The sequence below is a fragment of the Labeo rohita genome, unplaced genomic scaffold (genome assembly GCF_022985175.1).
Source record: "Labeo rohita strain BAU-BD-2019 unplaced genomic scaffold, IGBB_LRoh.1.0 scaffold_102, whole genome shotgun sequence".
Taxonomy (NCBI): domain Eukaryota; kingdom Metazoa; phylum Chordata; class Actinopteri; order Cypriniformes; family Cyprinidae; genus Labeo; species Labeo rohita.
The window spans coordinates 277,203-299,977 of record NW_026127142.1 but is presented as its reverse complement, the minus strand read 5'-3'; the positions used below and the strand labels follow the sequence as shown (position 1 = coordinate 299,977).

The 22,775-nt window shown below is 36.3% G+C and overlaps 1 protein-coding gene across 8 annotated transcripts in view; it reads right to left on the bottom strand.

Moving 5' to 3' along the window:
- Positions 1–2,337: 2,337 nt before the first annotated feature.
- LOC127157236 (R3H domain-containing protein 1) overlaps positions 2,338–22,775 on the bottom strand; it is a 58,098-nt gene continuing 37,660 nt past the window's right edge. For 6 of the 8 annotated variants that reach the window (XM_051100474.1, XM_051100478.1, XM_051100482.1 and 3 more), the window contains 10 exons: positions 21,151–21,375; positions 18,810–18,930; positions 13,973–14,124; positions 13,715–13,830; positions 11,970–12,073; positions 8,298–8,467; positions 7,341–7,485; positions 7,167–7,261; positions 6,956–7,027; positions 2,338–4,163 (listed from right to left, as the gene is read on the bottom strand). In XM_051100474.1, the coding sequence (XP_050956431.1) occupies positions 4,161–4,163; positions 6,956–7,027; positions 7,167–7,261; positions 7,341–7,485; positions 8,298–8,467; positions 11,970–12,073; positions 13,715–13,830; positions 13,973–14,124; positions 18,810–18,930; positions 21,151–21,375 (1,203 nt within the window). In that variant the 3' untranslated portion in view covers positions 2,338–4,160. The remainder of the gene's footprint in view (positions 4,164–6,955; positions 7,028–7,166; positions 7,262–7,340; positions 7,486–8,297; positions 8,468–11,969; positions 12,074–13,714; positions 13,831–13,972; positions 14,125–18,809; positions 18,931–21,150; positions 21,376–22,775) is intronic. The other 2 variants (XM_051100476.1, XM_051100480.1) reach the window with 1 other exon arrangement.

Sequence of the window (22,775 nt, the reverse complement as noted above, 5' to 3'; positions counted from 1 at the left end):
TTGTGTAGCCAAACAATCCAAAGAAAAGTCACTTACTCGGATTGAATGAACATTAATAAATCTCTGTGTGGTTCATTGACAAACAAGTAAATGAATCTTCCTCAGAAGAGTGACAAAAATATCAACTCACTTCAATGTCTGTAGAATTTAGTAGATGCTATGACATCAATATCCACACACTACTACATTGTCCCTAGCAACAATTTTGATCAAACAATTTAATATTTGTAGGCTGTTGTTTTGTCCCCACCAGTGCCAAAATCAATCCTATACTCTTGACTTTAGTTTGCAGTGACTGATCATTGAGTTTTGGATGAAAGAATCTGCTGATCTGAAACCTGACGCACATGTGAAGTTATCACAGCTGCCGACTGAAATCACTGCTAACGTTCAGCTGTAAACAAAACATGAGCTCTGTGATACCTGGAGTTCTCCATCTGTCAGCTTTCCCATTCATCCCAAACACATCTGATCACATCACACTGACAATATAAAAGTCCATTCCACACCGGTCCAACATCTGCTAAAACCATGAAAAATGAGTCACTGCAGTGTTGCTTGGAAGATTTTTTTAGAATACATGCATCACATTTCAAGTTAAAATACTGAGATATTCGTGACTCTCCTGCTGTGAATAACCGACCTCTGGACACGACATCCTCACTAACTCATAATTCATATTCACACTCATCTTTTCTCTTTGCTCTATGATCTCATGTAATTCCAGGTGTATGAAAGTGTGTAAGGGTGAACAGGAGAAGATAGGAAATATGATTTTTGCATTCTCATTTGCTCCAACAGCAAAATAAACAACAACCCAATAGTGTTTCCATGACTTTCCTAAAGAAGAAAAAAATAGTGAAAAATGAATTACATTGATAGAGAAAGCTGTCAACTTTCCCATCAGCTCCTCATTTGTTGCAGAAGAAATGGTTTCTTAGCTCATTTTAATTCATGGCCAGGGTAGTGTAAGACAAAGTACAGTAAATGTACCACAGTTATTATCAGTAACTAAAACCATTAACTCTTGTGTGTCAATAAAAAACAACAACAAACAAAAAAAAAGTCCACAGTGAAAAAAATGTCTGTCTCAAAAAAAAAAAACTGTCATAAAAATTTGAAGTTTGGGAGCACAGACTTCCGTTTGGTCCCATTTTAAAGTCCCATGGCGAATTACTGCTGAAGTAGAAAAAGTTTAAAAAGTGAAAAAAAAAAAAAGTTATAGAGACTTAGGTTTATAAAAATTCTTTATAAACAATATTTTATATAAAATATATATTTTATGAAAAATGTTGGACTCCAAACCTGCTAGAAAATTGAAGCCATAAATCCAAACAAATTGTGTTCCAAATTTGAGGTTGATATCTCAAAAAAAAAAAGAGCTTTCAGGAAGATTTTGTTTGGATGCAGTACCAAAGTTTCCCTATAAGATGCCAGAAAAACTCTGCTGGTGCACACACTGGTTGGATTTGTGATTTGCAGTAGGAGTATTTCTCTTTTCTCTCTCAAATATTACAAGAACACACACACAATTGTTTTTTATGAGACACAAACAAACCACACTCTGACATCCACACCAACACACCCACACTATTGTAGCCGCATTATTAATCCAGTTGGCTCTAGAATACGCAGAAACAGAAAACAGGAATAAAGTGAATATTTGCTTTATTGGCCAAACCTGAAAAAAACAGCACCATCTGGTAAAAAAAAAAAAAAAGGTTAAAAAAAATTCAATTTTGAAGCCTTGCCAACAGAATGAAAGTCTGTTAACAAAAATTGCATTATTTTACAGTTAAATGGCACTGTGATTAAAAATAGAGGTTTTATTGGGTTTCAATGGGGACAATTTTGTCCTTAAGGTCCTGAGAGGAACTATTTTTTGTACCTAGTGCAAAATAGATTTATTGGATTAAGGAAATTGGGGTGCAATAGTAAAATTCCAATAAAAATATACACCTGTGCCAAAATTTATGCAGCCGGCAATAACACAGGCAAAATGATTAAAAAAAAAAAAAAAAAAAAAATGAAATGGACAAAAATGTCCAAAAAAAAAAAAAAAAAAAAAAAAAGCCCAACTACTTAAATGAACTTAATTGAAACAGAATATAAAAAAAACACTAATGTATGTCAGCTAGTTGCAACATTTCTGATTTTCATTTAAGTAGAAGTACCAAAATAACTCAACTTAAATAAAAGCAAAATGGAAAAAAACAAAAAAACCTATATGTACATAAACTAATAAAAATGTCAAAACATTATAAAACTAACAATTTATAAAAATAAAATTCAAATTAAAATGTTAACAGAAAAACTAACAGCATATGAACACTGAAATGTACATTAAAATATTTTAATATTTTGCTATATTTACAATGTAAATGATTGTGGAAACCACCAGAGTCTGTGAAAAGGCTCCATTTTCTGGTCTTCATGTGTTTTATAGCACTGATTTATGTTGGTTTTATATGATGAGTGAAGATGCTCTCGTCTGCAGCGCCGAAACCTGTTTTAACACAAAAAAACAATCTTATGCTGTGACTTCAGTGTTTTTAGATCAAAATACAGCGTTATTGCACTCTTTTACTGTGGTATAACGGAGAAGGACTGGACGGTGGAGCGTTTCAGCACCGGAGACTCTCTGATAAAAACATCAATTACTGCTGAATAAACAGAAGCTCGACGGAGGCTTTATGAGCAGACCTCATCCTCGTGCGGCCGAGCTCTCCAGATGTTGATTTAATTACACGTTAATAATCTCGCCGGCACAGAGCCAATTCACACCCTTACCGGACATTCGTATGAAGATGAAGCCATCCATTACGGATTCCGGCACCTCCGGCTCCCTCCGGCTCAATAAGAACACCGGCAGGTGGGGGATTTTTCCTTTGCCAAATTACTTTGACGTTATTGGAGGAGGAAAATACAGAGAAGAATCTAGATGAACTGCGGGGCGTTCGCACGGATGAGGTGAACGGCAGGTTAATGTAGCAGACAAATGAGCCAATAAAAGCAGAATTGAGATGAACGACGCCGTCCGTCCGCTCGGATCGGAGGAAGCCGACGTCGTGCCGCCGCTTTATGAACCGTCGCCGGAAAATAAAGCGTGATGAATGACAGAGGCAGGAAGAGCAACGTACATGGAGAGAATCGACAGACTGATTCACGTCAGCGTTTGATAAAGTAGATCATTTGCTGTAAACATTTATTGGTTCTCAAACTGAAATAAAAATGGACTCGCACCAGTAAACATCCAACAGTCTTTCAGACTTACACGCATTTCTAAAGAAAAATAGATTCATATATATATATATATATATATATATATATATATAGAGTTTGTATAAATGTGCAAACTGTTGTTCTTTTTAATTGGTTTTCTCTTTTTATTTTCCCCAGTACGAATATAATATTAAAAGACCCCAAAAAAACAAGAATTGACATGACGTGTGTGAAAACGGCAAACACAACCGTTCAACTTATTAAAAACGTGACAGTGGATCTGCTGAGGTGACGTCTTAAATTAAAAACAAAGAAATGAACAAAACAAAACAAAACAAAAAAGAATTGCTGTCACTCTTACCGGCGTCTATTCCCACAATTCACAGAATCAACTGAATTACACAGCTACTTTATAAATTATTTACAAAAAAGCAGGTTGTGTTTGTCCCGGGACGCGCGTTTGTGTTTGTTCGTCCGACTGAAGGCACGCCGCGACACACGGAGCGCCAACGGCTGGTGAAGAAAGTGACCGAATACAAATGTGAAACCGAATGGAAGAAGTCCATCTGAAGTGTTCGAACACCAGATTATTCAAATTAAAAAAAAAACAAAAACGAACCAATAAACGGTGATAAAAAAATAAAGAAGAACACAGTTCCGGCTGTATTTTGATATGTTCCAGTCAACTGTCCAACGAGAGCAGAACACGGCTGCGTTCAGTTCCACCCGGCGTCAGTCTGTCCGTCAGAGACGCTGTGAATCGGCCGCTCGCCGCGGGTCCGAAGAGCGTCCCGTTGGGGAATGTGAGCAGGACGGCGTGGGAGGACGTGGGTCGCCGCTGACTGGAGCTCGTGCCCCGCACAGGTGTCACAGCAGAGAGCCGGCCTCCACACCACTGACGCCCGCGGGCAGGTGCGCCACCTCCAGCACACGACCCGTCACTGCAGGAGACACGGACCGACACTCAGAACAAAGCAACACACACCGAAAAAACACTGATCTACAGCCACGGCCCATTCATAATGATCCGTTTAACCCTCCGGCCCTCTCCGTTTGGGGGTCACACTTGCCTCATTCGTGGTCAGAAGTGACAGAAGCCTTGAAGCCTTTTTGTTTTTTTTTCCCAAGACATTTTTGTTCAATAATATTTTTGGATCATTATTTAGAATTTTGAGGAGATTTTATGATACTATGCAATGTTTATATAATTTAAGTGCGCTATTGTTTCCATTGGAATTAATATGTTTTTTTTTTTTTTTTGCATTTAATTTTTTTTTGTATTATTTTTTGATAAATGCAACATTTCATATTAAAATACAGTGCAAGCATTTAAAATCCATTTAACAGTGCCATCTGGTGGCATTAAAAAATAAAAACTCCTGAAATGTCATGTAACCTCTTGTGCAGCTCCCTATAGACAGACACTTTTTAATTGTTTTTTGTTTTTTGTCTTTAGACATAGTTTCTTCGTTTTATTAGGTTTTGCATTTATAAATATATTTAGACATTCTAAAAGACTACTTTTTTTAATTTTTAGATATTTTTGGTTAGACAAATATCAGGTATTATGATTACAATCAGACATTAAAATTGTGTTAGAAATGGAAGCATTGAAAGGATGTTTCAGTTTGTGTGGGAGTGAGATAAAGACTCTTCGTATTTTTTCCCCATGTATTCATTTTATTTCACATATACTTAAAATTTGCTCTGTTGCAGTCTTACCACCTCATTTCTGTGTGTGTGTGGGTTTCAGTTTTGCACTCTTGATGTTTTAGAGTGTCACGCCTTGATTGCTGTGCACTTTTTTTCTGCACAGTGGCTGATTTGTAGTTGGTACCAAAAGATTTTCTGAGTTTTCATATTTCCTATTCACTTCCTATGTCATTTTTGACGGCGAAGAAGGCAAGTGTGACACTTTTTTTTTGGCCCTTTAACATATCTGAATCATGTGCATGATTTGTTTGTGTGTTCACATAGATAATGTGACAAAAGTCACCAAGTGTCATCTCATTCTGATGAAGCTACGATTTGTAAAATTTCACAATATAAAATTTTTTGGTCAAAAATGAACAAGGGGGGCCAGAGGGTTCAGCTGCAGTGTTTTCATTTCTGTTGCATCATCTGTGGGTCACATGCGTCACTCTACCAGACGTTCGTGCAACAATGACAACATGGATCAACACAAGCAAACAGTAAATACTTACATCAAATTAGTATAATACATGGAAAAATGTTTGCATTAAATTAATATCTGAATTTATAGGATTTAAATGATACATTATAATATTTAAACTAATTTAATTTATAATATTTAAATTATAAAGTATATTTAAATTAATATTTAATTTATAATATTTATATTCAATTATTTTAAACATTTAAATTTACTTAATATTTACTAAAATAAGTTGAAACAATAAATAATACACAATTTAACCAACAAATTAGACATGGTGATATATAAATGATCAAAAGTAAATTGAATTTGACACTTCTCCAATGAATTATTCTTATGACTTAAACTAATGTTATCCAGCCAATAATAATATCTAGAGATATTTACAAAAAACAAGGTCAGCTTTAATACTCTGTTTGCTGTGCACAGATAAACATTCTAATTATTTCTAAAAATGTTATATAATATATACACTACAGCTCAAAAGTTTGGGATCAGTAAGACTTGTAATGTTTTTAAAGAAGTCTCTTCTGCTCATCAAGGCTCCATTTATTTGATCAGAAATACAGAAAAAACAGTAATATTGTAAAAAGTTATTACAATATAAAATAATGGGTTTTATTTTAATATACTTTAAAATTTAATTTTTTTCTTGTGATGCGAAGCTGAATTTTCATCAGCTGTTACTCCAGTCTTCAGTGTCACATGATCCTTCAGAAATCATTCTAATATGCTGATTTATTATTAGAATTATCAATGTCGTGCTGACAAATATATTTTGGAACCTGTGATTCTTTTTTTCATGATTGTTTGATGAATAACAAGTTAAAAAGAACAGCATTTATGCAAAATATAAATCTTTTCTAACAATGCAAATCTTTGCTGTCACTTTTTGAGGCAAATAAAAGTATTACATTTCTTTTAAAAAAAGAAAGAATAAAAATGCACTGACCCCAAACTTTAAGCAGTAGTGTATATTGTTAGAAAACATTTCTATTTTAAATAAATGCTGTTCTTTTTAACCTTTAATTGATCAAAGAATCCTGAAAAAAAAAAAAAAAAAAAAAAAAAAAAAAAAGAATCACAGGTTCCAAAAATATTTCTAACCTTGATAATTCTAATAATAAATCAGCATATTAGAATGATTTCTGAAGGATCATGTGACACTTAAGACTGGAGTAACAGCTGATGAAAATTCAATTTCAATTACGGACATAACTAAAATTTTATTGTATATTATTATAGAAAAAACATTGTTTTACATTGTAATAATATTTCACAATACTACATTTTTTTCTGTGTTTTTGATCAAATTAACGCAGCCTTGATGAGCAGAAGAAACGTCTTTAAAAACCATTAAAATCTTACTGATCCCAAACTTATATATCTCTGATCTCAACTCCGATCCACTTTCCTGCAGAGTTTCGCTCCAACCTTCATCAAACTCCTCCGTCTGTATCTTTCTCCAGTGATCCTGAAGACCTCGAGCAGCTTGTTGAGGGGTGTTTGATCAGTGTTGGAGCTCAACTCTGCAGGACCGTAACCTGCGTCACCTACACTGAGATCTGTAGACAGCGCTTTCCTCGGCGGCTTCCTGCCTCGACCCGCGGGCCGGATCCCCACCGGAGCCTAAACAGAAGATGAACACACTTTAATATATCAACAACCGCTTCTCCTCATCCAGGATATTTTATTGAAATGTTTTAACATCTAAAGCCAGTTAAACTCATCATGTTAATGTGATCTGGACTGTGATTGGTGGACTGACCTGACTGGACACCATGGGCGGGGCTTGAAGTAACGGAGGGCGGATCTGAGGGTTGTACTGGAGCGTCGGTCCCAGCAGAGGATAACGCACGTCACCTGACACAACAACACACCTGATGACCCTCAACACCCGACAAACACCCCGATAAACACCAGACAGCACCAGACCACTCACCTTGTCCTGAAACGAAGGATCTGGAGAAGTGAGGCATGATGGGAACGCTGTTGAGGCTGGGACGGATGTTTTTCACGCTAGTGAGGTGTGTCGGCGCGGGCGACTGAGCCGGTGAGGAGGACGGGCTGCCCAGCTGAGGACTGTTCTGTGAACAAACCATTAAACATCTCAATGATGCTGCGTCTAACAAAATGTGCTCAGCCTCAGTTTGTCCAAGATTTGGACGAGTCTGTTTGTTCATCAGATCTCACTAATGGATGTGAATGGGTGCCGTCAGAATGAGAGTCCAAACACATGATAAAAACATCACAATAATCCACAAGTAATCCACACCACTCCAGTCCATCAGTTCACATCTTGAGAAGACAAAAGCTGAAACAAATCCATCATTAAGACGCCTTTTAGTAAAATATGAGTCTATAATTCATAATAACGCTTCCTCCAGTGAAAAAGTGGTTTGGTCTGAATCAGGAGAGAAATCTGCACAGATCAAGCACCGTTTACAAGCCAAAACAAAACAAATATGTGGCTGGATTTTGATGTGACTCTCACAGGACAACAGGAGATGGACTTTTTCACTGGAGGAAGTGTTATTATGGATTATGGACTCAATGTATTTGAGTTAAAAACGTCTTAATGATGGATTTGTTTCATCTTTTGTCTTCTCAAGATGTGAACTGATGGACTGGAGTGGTGTGGATTACTTGTGGATTATTGTGATGTTTTTTTTGGACTCTCATTCTGATGGCACCCATTCACATCCATTAGTGAGATGAATGTGATGGAATGACACCCTAATCTGGAATGGTCTACAGGTGAGCACATTTACAGCCAACTTTAATGTAGTTGTTGTCAGATCTGCACATTTTTGCCACAAAAACAAATGATTTCAGAGTTTTACACTGAAACGGAAAAACAAAACACTGAATTTTTAACATGATGTTAGCGTGTTCTTACTCGTGACCGTTCCAGAGCGCAGACGTCGCTGGGTTTCTGTGAGCGCATGTGATCGGAGCTGTAGTATTTGTTGTGTTTCCATTGTTGTGGTGAATGTGACTGAGGCTGCTGGGATGCAGGTAACGCCAGGTGCATCATCACCATCCCACCTGCTGATGGGGGCGGAGCACCTGCACACACACACACACACACACACACACACACACACAATTACACAATGCCTCCAACATCATTTACAACACAGTATGTCATCATACACAGCCCTGAATAGCTCACTTCCTGTTGGGCGGAACATACAGCATGGAGTGTGAAAATTGTTGGGCAATTGTATTGTATTGAGATCTATATGTGCACCGAGTTTCATATGTATATGTGCAAGTATGTGTGGGATATACATCAAGTTTTCTGACTGCGTTCCAGGGGGCGCTGTAGAGTCCCTGTGCCACACCCGGGTCCCAGTGTCTGTGGTGTCCTAATGACTGCAGACTCCAACGTGTGTGCCAATTTTCAAGAGTTTTTCAGCATGTTAAGGCCCCCAAAAAGCCCGGAGAAAAAAAACAATAATAATCCTTAGAAGAACAAGAGGGCCATTTGCCCCTTATGGACTTGGTCCCTAAAAATTTGACTTGGAACATGGAATAAATAAAATAAAATAAAATACAATAATTAATTAAATAATTAAAATAAAATGAAATAAAAGTACACTGAAATTCAATATTTAAATATATATATATATATATATATATATATATATATATATATATATATATATATATATATATTTCCACTAGTTGCCAAGGCAGCATTTTTACATTTTCATTTAGTTTAACTCGAAATACTAAAATAAATGTAACTAACTGAACTAAAAAAAACTATATAGACACACAAAACTAATAAAAATGGAAAGAAACAACAAAATTGCAGAGAAAAATTAAAATCTATTTAAAAATGATAAAGACTATAATGGTATATCAATGAGACAGATAGACAGATAGGACGGGGAACTTATGGGAATTAAATGGATTACACATTAAGCACATTAACTCGGAACACTGCAGTGAATCAGAAGACACGTATCCAGACGTCTCACGGAGTCGACACTCGAGAGCCGTTCAACACGAGAGTAAAACGGCGCAGAAGAGCCACAACAGCTCTGAAAGGACGTTCTTTCTCTCGCCGCCTAATCCTCCAATCAAATTAAACCACAAGACGCTTGAGAAGAGGAACAGAAATCTAATTTGAGTATTTGAGGAGCCCTTCCAGCCTCCTCTTTTAATTAGTTATTAAAGACGAGCGACGGAGAGACGCCACGGAGCGATCAGAGAGAAGCCATTCACGTTAATGGAGGACACGTCGACGGCAAATGAGAATCGCAGGAGCCGTGAAGGCCTTCTTTAAGAGATAGCCGTAACCGCGAACAAAGCGGCGCAGGAATTACTTTTTAATTACCACCCGTATCTGTTCAATAATGGGATTGTTGGGAGCAGAGAGTGTCATTTCAATTAGCACCTTTATGCCTCGCAGGAAACGGCACGAGACCGAAGGTCACGGCGACGAAACGATACGCCGATCCGCTGCCGCTCGTGTTCTCCAGACGTCCTTTGCGCAGACACGAGCTCTAACTCCAGCGAATGAAGAAAAGACGATCGGGGTGAGACTGAAGGAGAAACGCGGATCTGTGCCGGAACGAGCGCTACTGACAACACCATCATTAAGAGTTCAGGAACAGAGTACGAACGATTAGATCACACACTTCAAACCTCTCTAACTCAATCAAACTACTGTCATCAGGACCAGTGTTGGGGGTAACACACATCACGTAATCAGATTACTTTTTCAAGTAACTAGTAAAGTAGCACTAGTTTCTAAATTAGCAAGAAAACATCTAAGAAACCTTTTCAGATAAGCAGCATCAGTTACTTTGTTTCCCCTGTATTGATTGACAGCTCTTATGTTGCCACGGTGAGACAAATCAGACGTACAGAGGCGCTGTCTGGAGTTCAGGACTAAATGTGAACTTGTCATTAATTCATCTCACTCAAAAAAAAAAACAGATTCAGTATTCATCAAACTGAATTAAAACAGTGAATTGCAAACTCAGGATATGACACAAACCTGCAATAATGAAATGTTAAATAACACAAATATCCTTTATGTCTTTAATCCCATTTTATTAAGCAGTGTCTTTGCTGCTGACTTTTAATGATCCAGTTCAACCATACTAATAAGCTAAAATTACTTTAGATAAACTAACATTTGTTTTTAATGGTTTTTGTTTTTTGCTGAAGAGTGCTGAAAGTTCTTTTCCTGTGTTTTACTGTACAGATGTAAATGTACTTTTCCTTCAGCCTGAGGCTGATTTCACTTTTGGGTGTAAAACAGATTTTACATTTGCTACAAATAGAACTTTTATATTAAAAACAAACAAACACTGCCCAGATTTAAAAAGTAACACAAAAGTAACGTAACACATTACTTTCCACAAAAAGTAACTAAGTAACATAATTAGTTACTTTTTTAGGGAGTAACGCAACATTGTAACACATTACTTTTAAAAGTAACTTTCCCCAACACTGATCAGGACACGTGCAGCGTTTACCAAGTTCTGATGACTGATGATTTCACTACCAGAAAACAAACTTAAACTGATTTATTATGACACTATTGTCTTTTTGTAGCTTTATTTTATTCAATCTGTTTCATAACTGACAAATTTTGCAATATTAAAACTGTCATCAAATTGAATTAAATCAACATTGAACCATATATAGTTAACTAAAACTAAAATTAAAGGCATTAAAAAAAACTTGAAATAAATGTTAATTAAAATTAAAAACTTAGAAACTTAGCTAGTTGTCATGGCAACATTTCTCATTTTGATTTTGTTTGACTTTTACTAAAACTAACACTCAAATAAAAATTAATTAAAGTTATAGACATCTATAAAACAAAATGACTAACACTGAATTAAACTGTGAAATGAAAACTTGAAATATAAAAAAAAAAAAAAAGTTTAAAATATGAATAAATTAATAAAACCTATAATGATATCTAAATGATACTAAAACAAGACGGCATTGATCTGAATTGATCTGAATAATTACTCTACTGTCTTCTGTAGAGCTGCTTTACAATTAAAAATGTATAATTGATTAATTTTACAGTTATTGTTATTATTATCATAGTGAAGCTGCTTTAAAATAATCTGTATTGTATAAAGCACTAACAACAAAGGTGACTTTATTAAACAACAGCTGAAATATGAAATTTGCAATTGTTCTTACAGATATTTTGGAATAAATGCATATAAAGCACTAATTTCAGAAATATACTTTGGTTTAATAAATAAAAGATTAATTATAATGTTAGTGTAAAAACAGAATTGCATTGGTTGTTGTGTTCTCGATAGAGTCAGTAATATTATATTAATTTAACTTGAAAAACGTGTCATGATTAAGTGTAACTGGAACATGAATTTAATCATTTCTGATCAAGGAGAAAATGAAGCAGCTGATGCAGGATTTGTTTGTACTGGACTGAAATATTCTGCTAATACTGCGCTGTTTCCCATCATCCGTATGTCAGAAGAGCAGAGCTCTGGAACATCGCAGTCTGAAAGCAGAGCGGAGAGCACAGAGGAAGAGCCGTATGGGTGCCGGCGGGCGGCCGTACCTGAGCACTGCTGGGCGGGAATCTGTTGCGAGCCGCAGGGTGGCGAGGTGCGGTGGAACGGCATCTGCTCCGCTCCTGGAGGAGGCAGGAACCCCACGGAGGAGCTGAGGAGACAAACACACGCAAACCCTTCAGCACGTCAGCTCCGATCGGTACAGGTGCGGATCGTCAGTATTCACGGCGCCGGAGCGGCTCTGGCGCTTTAATAAGGACACGAGCCGCGTGACGCAGCTGCGAGGAGCCGTTCGCCCATCTGTGAGCCGCTTCATATGAAGGATGTGCTGCGCTGAGATCGCTCTCCTCGCGGGACCCGCCGCGTTATATTAAGACCAGCTGCATTTCTGGCCTTATAAATCATCTTGAGCGTGGCCTACTAAAGTCAAAGTCCCGGGAGACGACCAGAGCGAGCCAACGACCTCTTCCTTACCGCGCATACAGAACTAACCTGTTTAACCTGTACGGATAGAGCCGTTTCACACCACGATGAAACCGCTCTCATTTTGAGTTTGTAGCAGAAAATTAAATCAGTCTAAAAAATATATATGTATGAAACACTTAATGTGCTTCAGAATTATTATTCCATACATTTTCAGTTTTACACCGGCAGATCATCACAATATTGTGTGCTTTTCATCCTAATTCTGACACTTTCCAAATCTGTTCTGTAAATTGGTACACATACATGTTTTATTATATTACCCATCTCTGAATGTCACTGTCATGTTGACATTTATGCATTTGACAGATGCTTTATTCCAAAGTGACTTGCATTGCATTTAAAGTGCAAATTTTGCCTGCGACCTTGGTGTTGCTAGCGCAATGCTACAAGAATGAGGACAAATTCAAACCTTTTTTCATATAAAATATATCTGGTTAAAAAAAATATATATAAGGAAAAAATCTGATTCCAATTTTTCTGATAAAATTGGGATTTAAATGTGAAAATTCCAGGTTTGCTCTGTGTATTTGTAGGGCTGCACAATTTGGACTTTTGTGATTAGATATTAATATATTTTAGATTTCATTTTTATTATATATATAGAATTAGGTTTTATTTTTTTCGTTCATGTATGATTTGTACTAAAAAAAACTCAATATCTTAAATAATAAAAAGTAAATGCAGTAATAACATGGTTATATACAATTTTTTTTTTCACATTCACTCATTAATGATAACTTAATCAGATACAATATGATTTTAGCTTAAAAAAATACAATTATGAATGTTTTATAAAATAAAAAGTCTTCAGGTCAAAAATTCTTCATTTAGCAGGAATGTGAAAATAGTCTAATATGACTATAATCAAATATTCAAATTAATTAATTAATTTATTTATTTCTACTACTACTAAAAAATAACTACATAAAACCAAAAAATAATAAATATTACTATTGAAATATTTTACTGTAAAATAAAAATAAAAATCACATACTTAAGAAAAGAGTTAAAAAAAAAGTATTTAAGGTGGGCTCATGTTTTATTCCCAAATGCATATTAAAGTAACCCAAAGTTGCTTAAAAAAAAACAAAACAAAAAAAAACCCGCAGTGCCGCGCTTCACTCTGAAACACACAGCATGTACGTTTAGTTTATTTTTAATTAAATCTCAGCCTTTGCACACCAAGCCAAATTGCAATTTTGTTTTGTATTTCAATTAAATCTGTAGTTTCTATAAGATCTGAACCAAATCCAAATACATCGTCCAGTTTCACGTCTGGTCAGTGCAAGTGAATGAGCGCGTGTACCTGACGTGGTTCTGCTGGTTGGGAGGTATGATGCTGTAGTACACCTGAATGCTGGAGGCAGGAACGGGAGCGTGGCTGATGACGGGCTGCTGATACGTCTGCTGCGGCACGGACACCTGACACACAAAACACGGCCGGCGCTCATCAACACGGGAATTAAAGCGCTCCTCACGCCACAGCTTTACAGTCGCTAATGCGCTCTAATGAGGATGTCGATTAACTCCACCGACAGACTCATTACACGAACGCGCCGCTCACCTGATAAGACGGCACTGATGGATACTGGACCATCATGCCCTGCATCTGATTTCCCATATTGCTGTGCTGGCCGCTGACCAGGGTCTGATTGGGCGGCGGCTGCATGATGTTCTGGTAGTTCTGCTGCTGATTTGGCATCACAGTTTGGTAACCTGAAGAAACGCACAGAAACCACTCAAAACACGACAACAGGAGAACTGTGACTGAAAAACCCAATAAATCATTTACCGTTCACTGAACAAAACTAAATCATCCTGTTAAACAACAATAAACTCAGTTTACCCTCAACAATTTACCCTCATAATGCAATTTACATAAAATAGAAATATAAACATTAAAAAAAAACAAAAAAAACAAGCATAGTTTTTAGTAAGTGAAACTCAATAACACTTTTTTTTCAGATTTTTATGTATATAATATTTTAAAAATATATATGTATATATATAAAATGTCATCAGGTCAAAAATCTGGTCATTTTGACCCAGTTATGCACAGAGTCCCAACAGGAGTTAAAAATACCTTCTGATAAATTATCTATGAAGTTATATTAGTGTCAAAAAAAACTTTTCCCCATCTCTCACACACTTTTGGAACTGAATTTTGTTGATAAACCTGAATATGTCTGGATGAACTATTGCAGCATGCAAAATTTATCATTTTTTCATCTGAAAGTTAAAGTTTATGCAGTAAAATGAATTTATTTTGTTTGAAAATTTTTCATAGTAATATTTATGTTCTGTTTTTTTGAGCAATTATGAGCTATACATTTAATTAAATTAATTCCATTCATTCCAATCAGATTAATATACAAGTAATTCTCAGATTATATACTCAAATACTTAAATATCATCAGGTCAAAAATCTGGTCATTTTGACTTCACTTCTGCACGAAGTTAAAATACTCTGTTAAATTATCTATGAAGTTATACCAGTGTCAAAAAAACACTCTCACACATTTCTGGAACTGAATTTTGTTGCTAAACTTGAAAAATGTATAAATGAACCATTGCAGAATGAAAAATCTTCTTTTTTCATCTGAAAGTTGAAGTTTATGCAGTAAAATGAATTTATTTTTCATAGTAAAATTTATGTTGTTCTGATGTCGTTTTGTTAGAAATAAATATGTAGGTTTCATAAATTTGAATGTTTTTTGATCAATTAAGTTAATTCTATTCATTCCAATCAGGTTAATATACAAGTCATTTACAGATGATATGTTCTTGTAAATTTCAATAAAAATTGTAATCAATGTGACAAAAATATAAATATATTTAGCATCAGTTTTTTTTTCTCTCACATTTAATTATTAATGATAACGTAATCAAACACAATATGGCTTTAGCTGAAAAAAAAAAAAAAAAAAAAATCAAGTAACAAATCTTCGGGTCCAAACGGAGCAGGAATGTGAAATACAGTACACAGACTGTAAATGCATTATGAGTGTTATTCCAGTATTTCTATCACAAGTGTCTGTAGATCAGATCAGGACTGACAGATCCGCCTGATCGACACTGAGCTCAAATCTCTGAATTCACATTGGTGTCGTCATGAAGTTCCTCAATTAGAGCAGAACGAGCTAATGACACCCTTACTAGCTAAACGCTTTAAATCACTGGTGCTCTCACCAAACCAGCAGCGTTAAATTGCCTCTCATTATCCCAACGCACGCGCTCCCCAAATGACAGCAGCTTACACGACGCCTGCCACGTCACGTCTGCGTGCGAGCGTACGAACAGGTGCAGGAAGCGGCCCGTTACGAGCGGGATCATTTGCGTCGCTGTCAAGGTTATCGGGGGAGCGCTATCAAACGCCTCTCCGCGGAGGAGCCGCTGCCCTGCGGGAGGCGTGCGGAGGGCGGAGCGGGCCGTTTTCAATTTCTGCTGGCTTTCGGCCAAAGGGACGGCAATCAATTTAGCCCAGATGAGAGCAGAAGTGGGACAAAGGAAACGGACGGCCCGCGGCGAGGAGACGGCGAACACGCGCTATTTTTAGCTCTATTCTCTCACCTCCGCTGAGGAGCAGAGCGTGATGGGAGTATAATATTAAACACTCCAGCTGAGCGAGCAGGTAGAGAACAGGAGAACATGTTTGTCACTGGATTCAGCGCAGGTTTGCAGAGTCAGGAACATCTGACGGGTTTCATTTCTGGGGCAAATATCATCGATACACAGCATTCACACATACGACATGTTCCTTTAAGATGCAAATGAAGTGTAGAAATACATTAGTCACATCTGTGTATTTTTATTAGAGATTAATCGCATCCAAAAAATTTTTTTTGTTCACATAATGTATGTGTGGATTGTGTATATTTATTATGTATACATTAAGACACATACAGTATATATTTTGAAAATATTTACATGCATATATTTATATTCATATAATTTATATTAAATATAAATAGAATTAATATATAAATATTACATATTTTTCTTATATATACACACATGCATGTGTTTGTATTTATATACATATAATAAACAGCATACACACACATATATTATGTAAACAAAAACTTTTATTTTGGATGTAATTAATTGTGATTAATCGTTTGACCCGACTATAAGAGCTTTTAAACGAGTCTCAATCAATCAGAATCAATCTAAATTCTGATTTTAACATCAGTTTTCATTTATACCGATTCTTTTGATATGAATCATCTGATCATGTGATTCTTTTTAAGAAAATCAAATGAGACGAGCAGCTTTAATTTGTACCATATTATACACAGACATTGCCATATGATTATTTAATACATAAAACATTTTAACATTAAATGTCCTGACGACAAAAAAAAACAAAAAACTACCAGACAAAAATATGGATTAATATTTCTTATGATGTTTATTAAGTTGTTTTTAAAAGTCTCTTATGTTTGCCAATATTTATTTGATGAAAAATACAGTAAAAACAATATTCTAAAAAATATTATTTATTTATTTATTTATTTATTGAAACTGTGATACACTACCATTGTAAAGTTTGGAGTCAGTATGATTTAAAAAAAAAAAAAAAAATCTATACTTTTATTCATCAAGGATGCATTAAATTGATCAAAAGTGCCAGTAAAGATTTATAATGTTACAGTAGATTTCTATTTCAAATAAATGCTGTTTTTTTGATCTGTGAATGCTGAAAAATAAAATGTATGACTTTTTTTTCCAAAAAAAATACTGGGCAGCACAACTAATAATCATAAATGTTTGTTATTAGAATGATTTCTGACGGATCATGTGACACTGAAGACTGGAGTAATGATGCTGAAAATTCAGCTGCACATCACAGAAATAAATTACAGTTTAACACATATTCACATAGAAAACAGGTATTTTACATTCTAATATTATTTTACAATTTTTACTGTATTTTTGACCAAAAATAAATGCCGAGTTGGTGAGCGGAAGAGACTTCTTTCACAAATATCAAAGTAAGTACTAAAGACATAACACAATCCGCCAGTAACTGACCCAAAAAAGAGAATCGTGTTCAGCATTTTATTCAAACAGCACAGACACTGAGGGTTTAATGTTGTGTGACCATCAAACGCGTCGCGTGACTCGCAGACGGATCCTGCAGAGACGAGTTATCGAGGAGGAGTGAGGGGCTGGAAAAGAGACCGGTTCACTGTGAGAATCGTAGGGCGTCTCAGACAGTGCCTCGGCCCCGCATTCAGCCGCTCCGACAACCAAAACGCAGGCATTCGTCCCGTTACCGTCAGCGCCTCCAAACCTCACGCGTCCGCTTGCAGATATTCACGGCTTCACGAAAACCTTCTTCAATTCAATCCAGTCAAACATCTGTCGCCGCACACAGGACATTGAACGGCGCTGAAGAGAACAATACGGCTGAAACAAAACGTGTATTGTGTGTGTTAAAGGGCCAAACGCCTGCCTCGCTGTAATTAGCTCCGGGCTGTGATCTCCTGCTCCTGCGGCGCTGCCTCATTTCCTGAGACAATCACTCTGTGTGTGTGTGTGTGTGTGTGTGTGTGTGTGTGGCACAAGAGGGAACAACCAAACAACAAACACACAGAGTGTGGATAAAGAACGAGAGCGTGGAGCCACGACTCGGTCATTAACACAATCTACAGTCAACAGGAGCTCAAGAAAACGCCCTCCTGATGCAGCGCCGGATGAGAACGCGTGTCAGTGCGCTGGTAACAGATCAGCGCTTCATACAGTCCTGTGCTGAAGTCACATTACACGCCTCTTTGTGTCTTTAGCTTTAGTGAGCCAGCACAAAACATCAGTTCTAGACTCTCAAACATTCCTGATCTTGCAATAATCCAGTGATATTGTGATTTGAAACAGGAAAAGGCCGGATTTCACCATCACCACCACAGTTCATCTGGGACAGAAACTACTGAGACTAAAGCCCAAATACACAAGTTGTTTATATGAAATATATATTTTCCAAAACATGTTTTAAAAGTGTGAGAAAATCAAATCCATGAATCTAGTCAAGCCGTGTTCCAAATTTGAGGTTGATATCTCAAAACATGAGCCTTCAGTCAGATTTTGTTTTGCTGCAGTACCAAACCCTTCCACTAGATCAAACTCATTTCCAAAATCATTTGTGACTGCAAACAGCACACGTGACTATTTGTTCCAGGACCATTTAACCTTTTAAATCATGTCCATGATTTTTTTTGTGTTCACATAGCAGGGGCCAAAACCTTTACCATGTTTTGTACCATTTTTGTAACAACATAAACTTTTTTGGTTAAAAATGAGTGAACAGCTCCAGAGAGTTAAAAGGACTGTGATATATCATGTGCTGGCTGCTGTTCATTGTGTTGTTTCCACTCTCGTGTGTCTCGTGTGCAGTGATTTACCTGTCTGCTGCGCGTGTGCGGGAGGCATCTGACTCTGAGCGCTGTACGGCACTGAACCCACGGGTCGGTACGGCTGTCCAGACACCGGATACTGGCTGGGCGAACAGTAACACGACGGCATCTGTGACGAGAACAACATACAGTAAACTCCAATGACACGCAACACCTCCATGTGACGCCTACAATCACTGAACTCATCACAGCTGCAGTGTGTGATTTCTGAGGGACCCTAACCCTAACGGCTCGTCCCAATATCCGGTGCAGGCCACTTGAGGTCTGAATAATAGCAAAACCCTGAACACACACTACATCTACACATCTACACGCACTACACTACATCTCTAATGTGAGCTGTCAAACAAATAATCACGAATAATCGCATGCAAAATAAAAGTTTGTGTTTATATAAGTGACCCTGGAGAACAAAACCAGTCTTAAGTTTCATTTGTATGTTTGTAGCAATAGCCAACAATACATTTATGCCAAAAATCATTAGGATATTAAGATCATCTTCCATGAAGATATTTTGTACATTTTCTACTGTAAATATATCAAAACTTAATTTTTGATTAGTAATATGCATTGCGAAGAACTTCATTTGGACAACTTTAAAGGTGATTTTTTTTTATTTTTTTGAACCCCCAGAATTTTAAATGGTTGTATCTCGGCCAAATATTGTCCTATCCTAATAATGGAAAGTTTATTTATTCAGCTTTCATATGATGTATAAATCTCAGTTTCAAAAAATTGACCCTTATGACTGGTTTTGTGGTCCAGGGTCACGTGTGTGTATGTACTGTGTGTAAATATTATGTATATATAAACACACACATACGCATGCATATATTTAAAAAAAAAAATGTAAGAAAAATGATATACACAATATTTTTGTTTACATATAATATAAATTATATATGGGTCAAAGACGTTAAGCTGTCCACATAAACTTTTTTACAAAAGTGTCTACTTTAAAGGTTTCAAATACATTTTTGGGGAATAAAATGTCAAAATTAGGTTGAAATAATGTTACACTGTCATTCAGTGTAACACAATATTTACGTAAAAATTCAAAACAACATGCTTATTCTGATTTGTACATATTAAAATATATAAAAGAGTTTTAAATGAGTAAAAGATTCTTACTGACAAATGGGCAAAACCTAGGATAGTGGCACATTTTAAAAATGTAGAATTTCAACTAATTAGTATTTGGGGTGAAAGTAATTCATCTTTTAATATGTCAAAGTGATTTTTGTTGTGTATATATATATATATATATATATATATATATATATATATATATATATACACTTAGTATAATTTAACATTTCAAGTTGAATAAACTTTTTTTGAGTTGACTGAACTTAAAATTTTAAGGCAGCCAGGTTACAAATTATTTTAAGTTGACTCAACAAATTGTTTTTTACAGTGTACACACACATATATTATATAAACACAAACTTTTGCTTTTGCACGCGATGATTTGCGATTAATCGTTTGACAGCCCTACTTCAGAGCCAAAAATTGTGTCAAAAACTGCACAATGTTGAATATTATTTTCAGTGCAGGTTAAACTGATACTGCATATCATTTGGTAATAAAATGTTGATGAAAATGATTTGTTTTGTAAAATGCTAGCATCTGTTTTGTAACACTTCATTAGAAGCAGCACAATTAGATCAGACAGGAACCACTAAAGTCATTTTTTAATTTCACTATTCTGACTTTGAGTTTTTCCTCATAACTTGCACATAAATGTCTGAATTGTGACATATAAACTCAAAATTGTCAGATAAAAAGTAGCAATTACCCTTTTATTCAATGACTGGAAATGATCTTTCAACTACCAAACAGATATTCAGATTTTAATGTTAAAGTGGATTGCTCTGAAAATGTTAATCTGTAAAAACATCCTCCATTATCCACGCTCTGCATGAAAACAAAACTGAATCTGAATTGATCTGAATAATGACTCTACTGTCTTCTGTTCTGCTGAAATTGAGTTTGTTTCATAACTGATGAATTACCCAACATTAATACTGTTGTTTTCCTGTTTATCTCAGTGAAGCTGCTTCGAATCAATCTGTATTGTGTAAAGCGCTGTAGAAATAAATGTGATTTGACTTGTGCGCCAGCGGTTATAATCAAAAGTTCGACACACACTTGTGTTCTTCACACACACTTGAACACCGAGACCAAATGCATCATGAAAAAGACAGGCGTTCAAGTGCAAAGATCACAAGTGTGTGTATTGGGACAGACCCGAACAATCGGAGCCTGTTTAAACTGTGATTTCTGCAGTCGTATGTGTTAACGCTCTGACGATGGATGCGTCTCACACCTGCTGCTGGATGAAGCTCTGCTGCGGCTGCTGGCTGACGGCGGGCGGAGCGGGAAACGCGGGGTTGGCCACAGTCTGTCCCGGCGAGGGCATCACGTATCCGGTCTGATGCGGAGGAGGCGCAGGGGTCTGGAGCGGGTAAACGGCCGCGTGAGCGTCACGGCCGTCGCCCGAGCCCGGCTGGACCAGCATCATATGACTGAACTGAGCGCTCAGATTATCCTGCTGACACAAGAGTTCACACCAGACGTCACACTACAGCCGTCTGCCGCCGTCCGCTTCACCTGGTGACATGTGACTAGTCACTTCGTCAGCAGAGCACGTGTACGCTGAGATCAGTGCTTTTACTGTACAGATGTGATCAGAAATGGGAAGAGACGAGACGCTTTTCTATTCACTGAATATTAATTCCAGCATCTGCTCCTGCATTAATTATTCAAAGCATCTCCCACTCTTTTAATTAGTCATTAAGGGATGTTTACTGCTGAGGGAGGTCAAGAAAAAGAGGTTATGAGAGCACATGATGTGCGTCCTACTGAGTGCTGATGGGTTTGAATACGCTTCCTAAAATACTGAACGTACCGCGTCCTTGCCGTTTACTTACTTATTTTTATCGCCATACCAGCATCTACGGCTATTTTCATGGCAAGGTCAATGTATTTTAGAGGAAACTGATAGTAATATCACACTAGTGAGGGAGAAAACAACAAATGACAAACAACTCACATCAATATAATTGCAGTTAAAACAAAATTTAATAAAAAATAATTGCACACAGTTTCTCCCAAATCAGAGTTTATCAATTAATCAAAAAAGCTAGTAATTAGTAAATCATCAAAATGTTACATTGAAATTGAAACAAACAGTAAGATTTTTAATGTTTTTTTAAAGAAGCTCACCAAGCCTGCATTTATTTGATCCAAAGTACAGCAAAAGCAGCAATGCTGTGAAATATTTTTACTATTTAATATAACTGCTTTCTATGTGAATATCTGTTGTGAAAACGTAATTTATTCCTGTGATTTCAAAGCTGAATTTTCCGCATCATTACTCCAGTCTTCAGTGTCACATGATCCTTCAGAAATCATTCTAATATGCTGATTGGCTGCTCAGAAAACAATTATTATTATTATTTTGTTGAAAACAGCTGAGTAGATTTTTTTCAGGTTTCTTTGATGAATAGAAAGTTCAGAAGAACAGCATTTATTTCAAATAGAAATCTTTTGTAACATTATACATGTCATTATCATCACTTTTGATCAATTTAAAGCATCCCTGCTCCAAGCTTTGAATGGTCTAGTGAATAATGTTACAATATTTGGATCTTTATATTCAAAGAATCCTGAAAAATATTCATAATAATAACAATCATAAATGTTTTCTGAGCAGCAAATCAGCGTATTAGAATGATTTCTGCAGGATCATGTGACACTGAAGACTGGAGTAATGATGCTGAAAATTCAGCTGCGCATCACAGAAATAAATTACAGTTTAACACATATTCACATAGAAAACAGCTGTTTTAAATAGCAAAAATATTTCAGAATTTTACTGTTTTTGCTGTACTTTGGATCAAATAAATTGCAGGCTTGGTGAGCAGAGGAGACTTCTCTAAAAATCTTCCT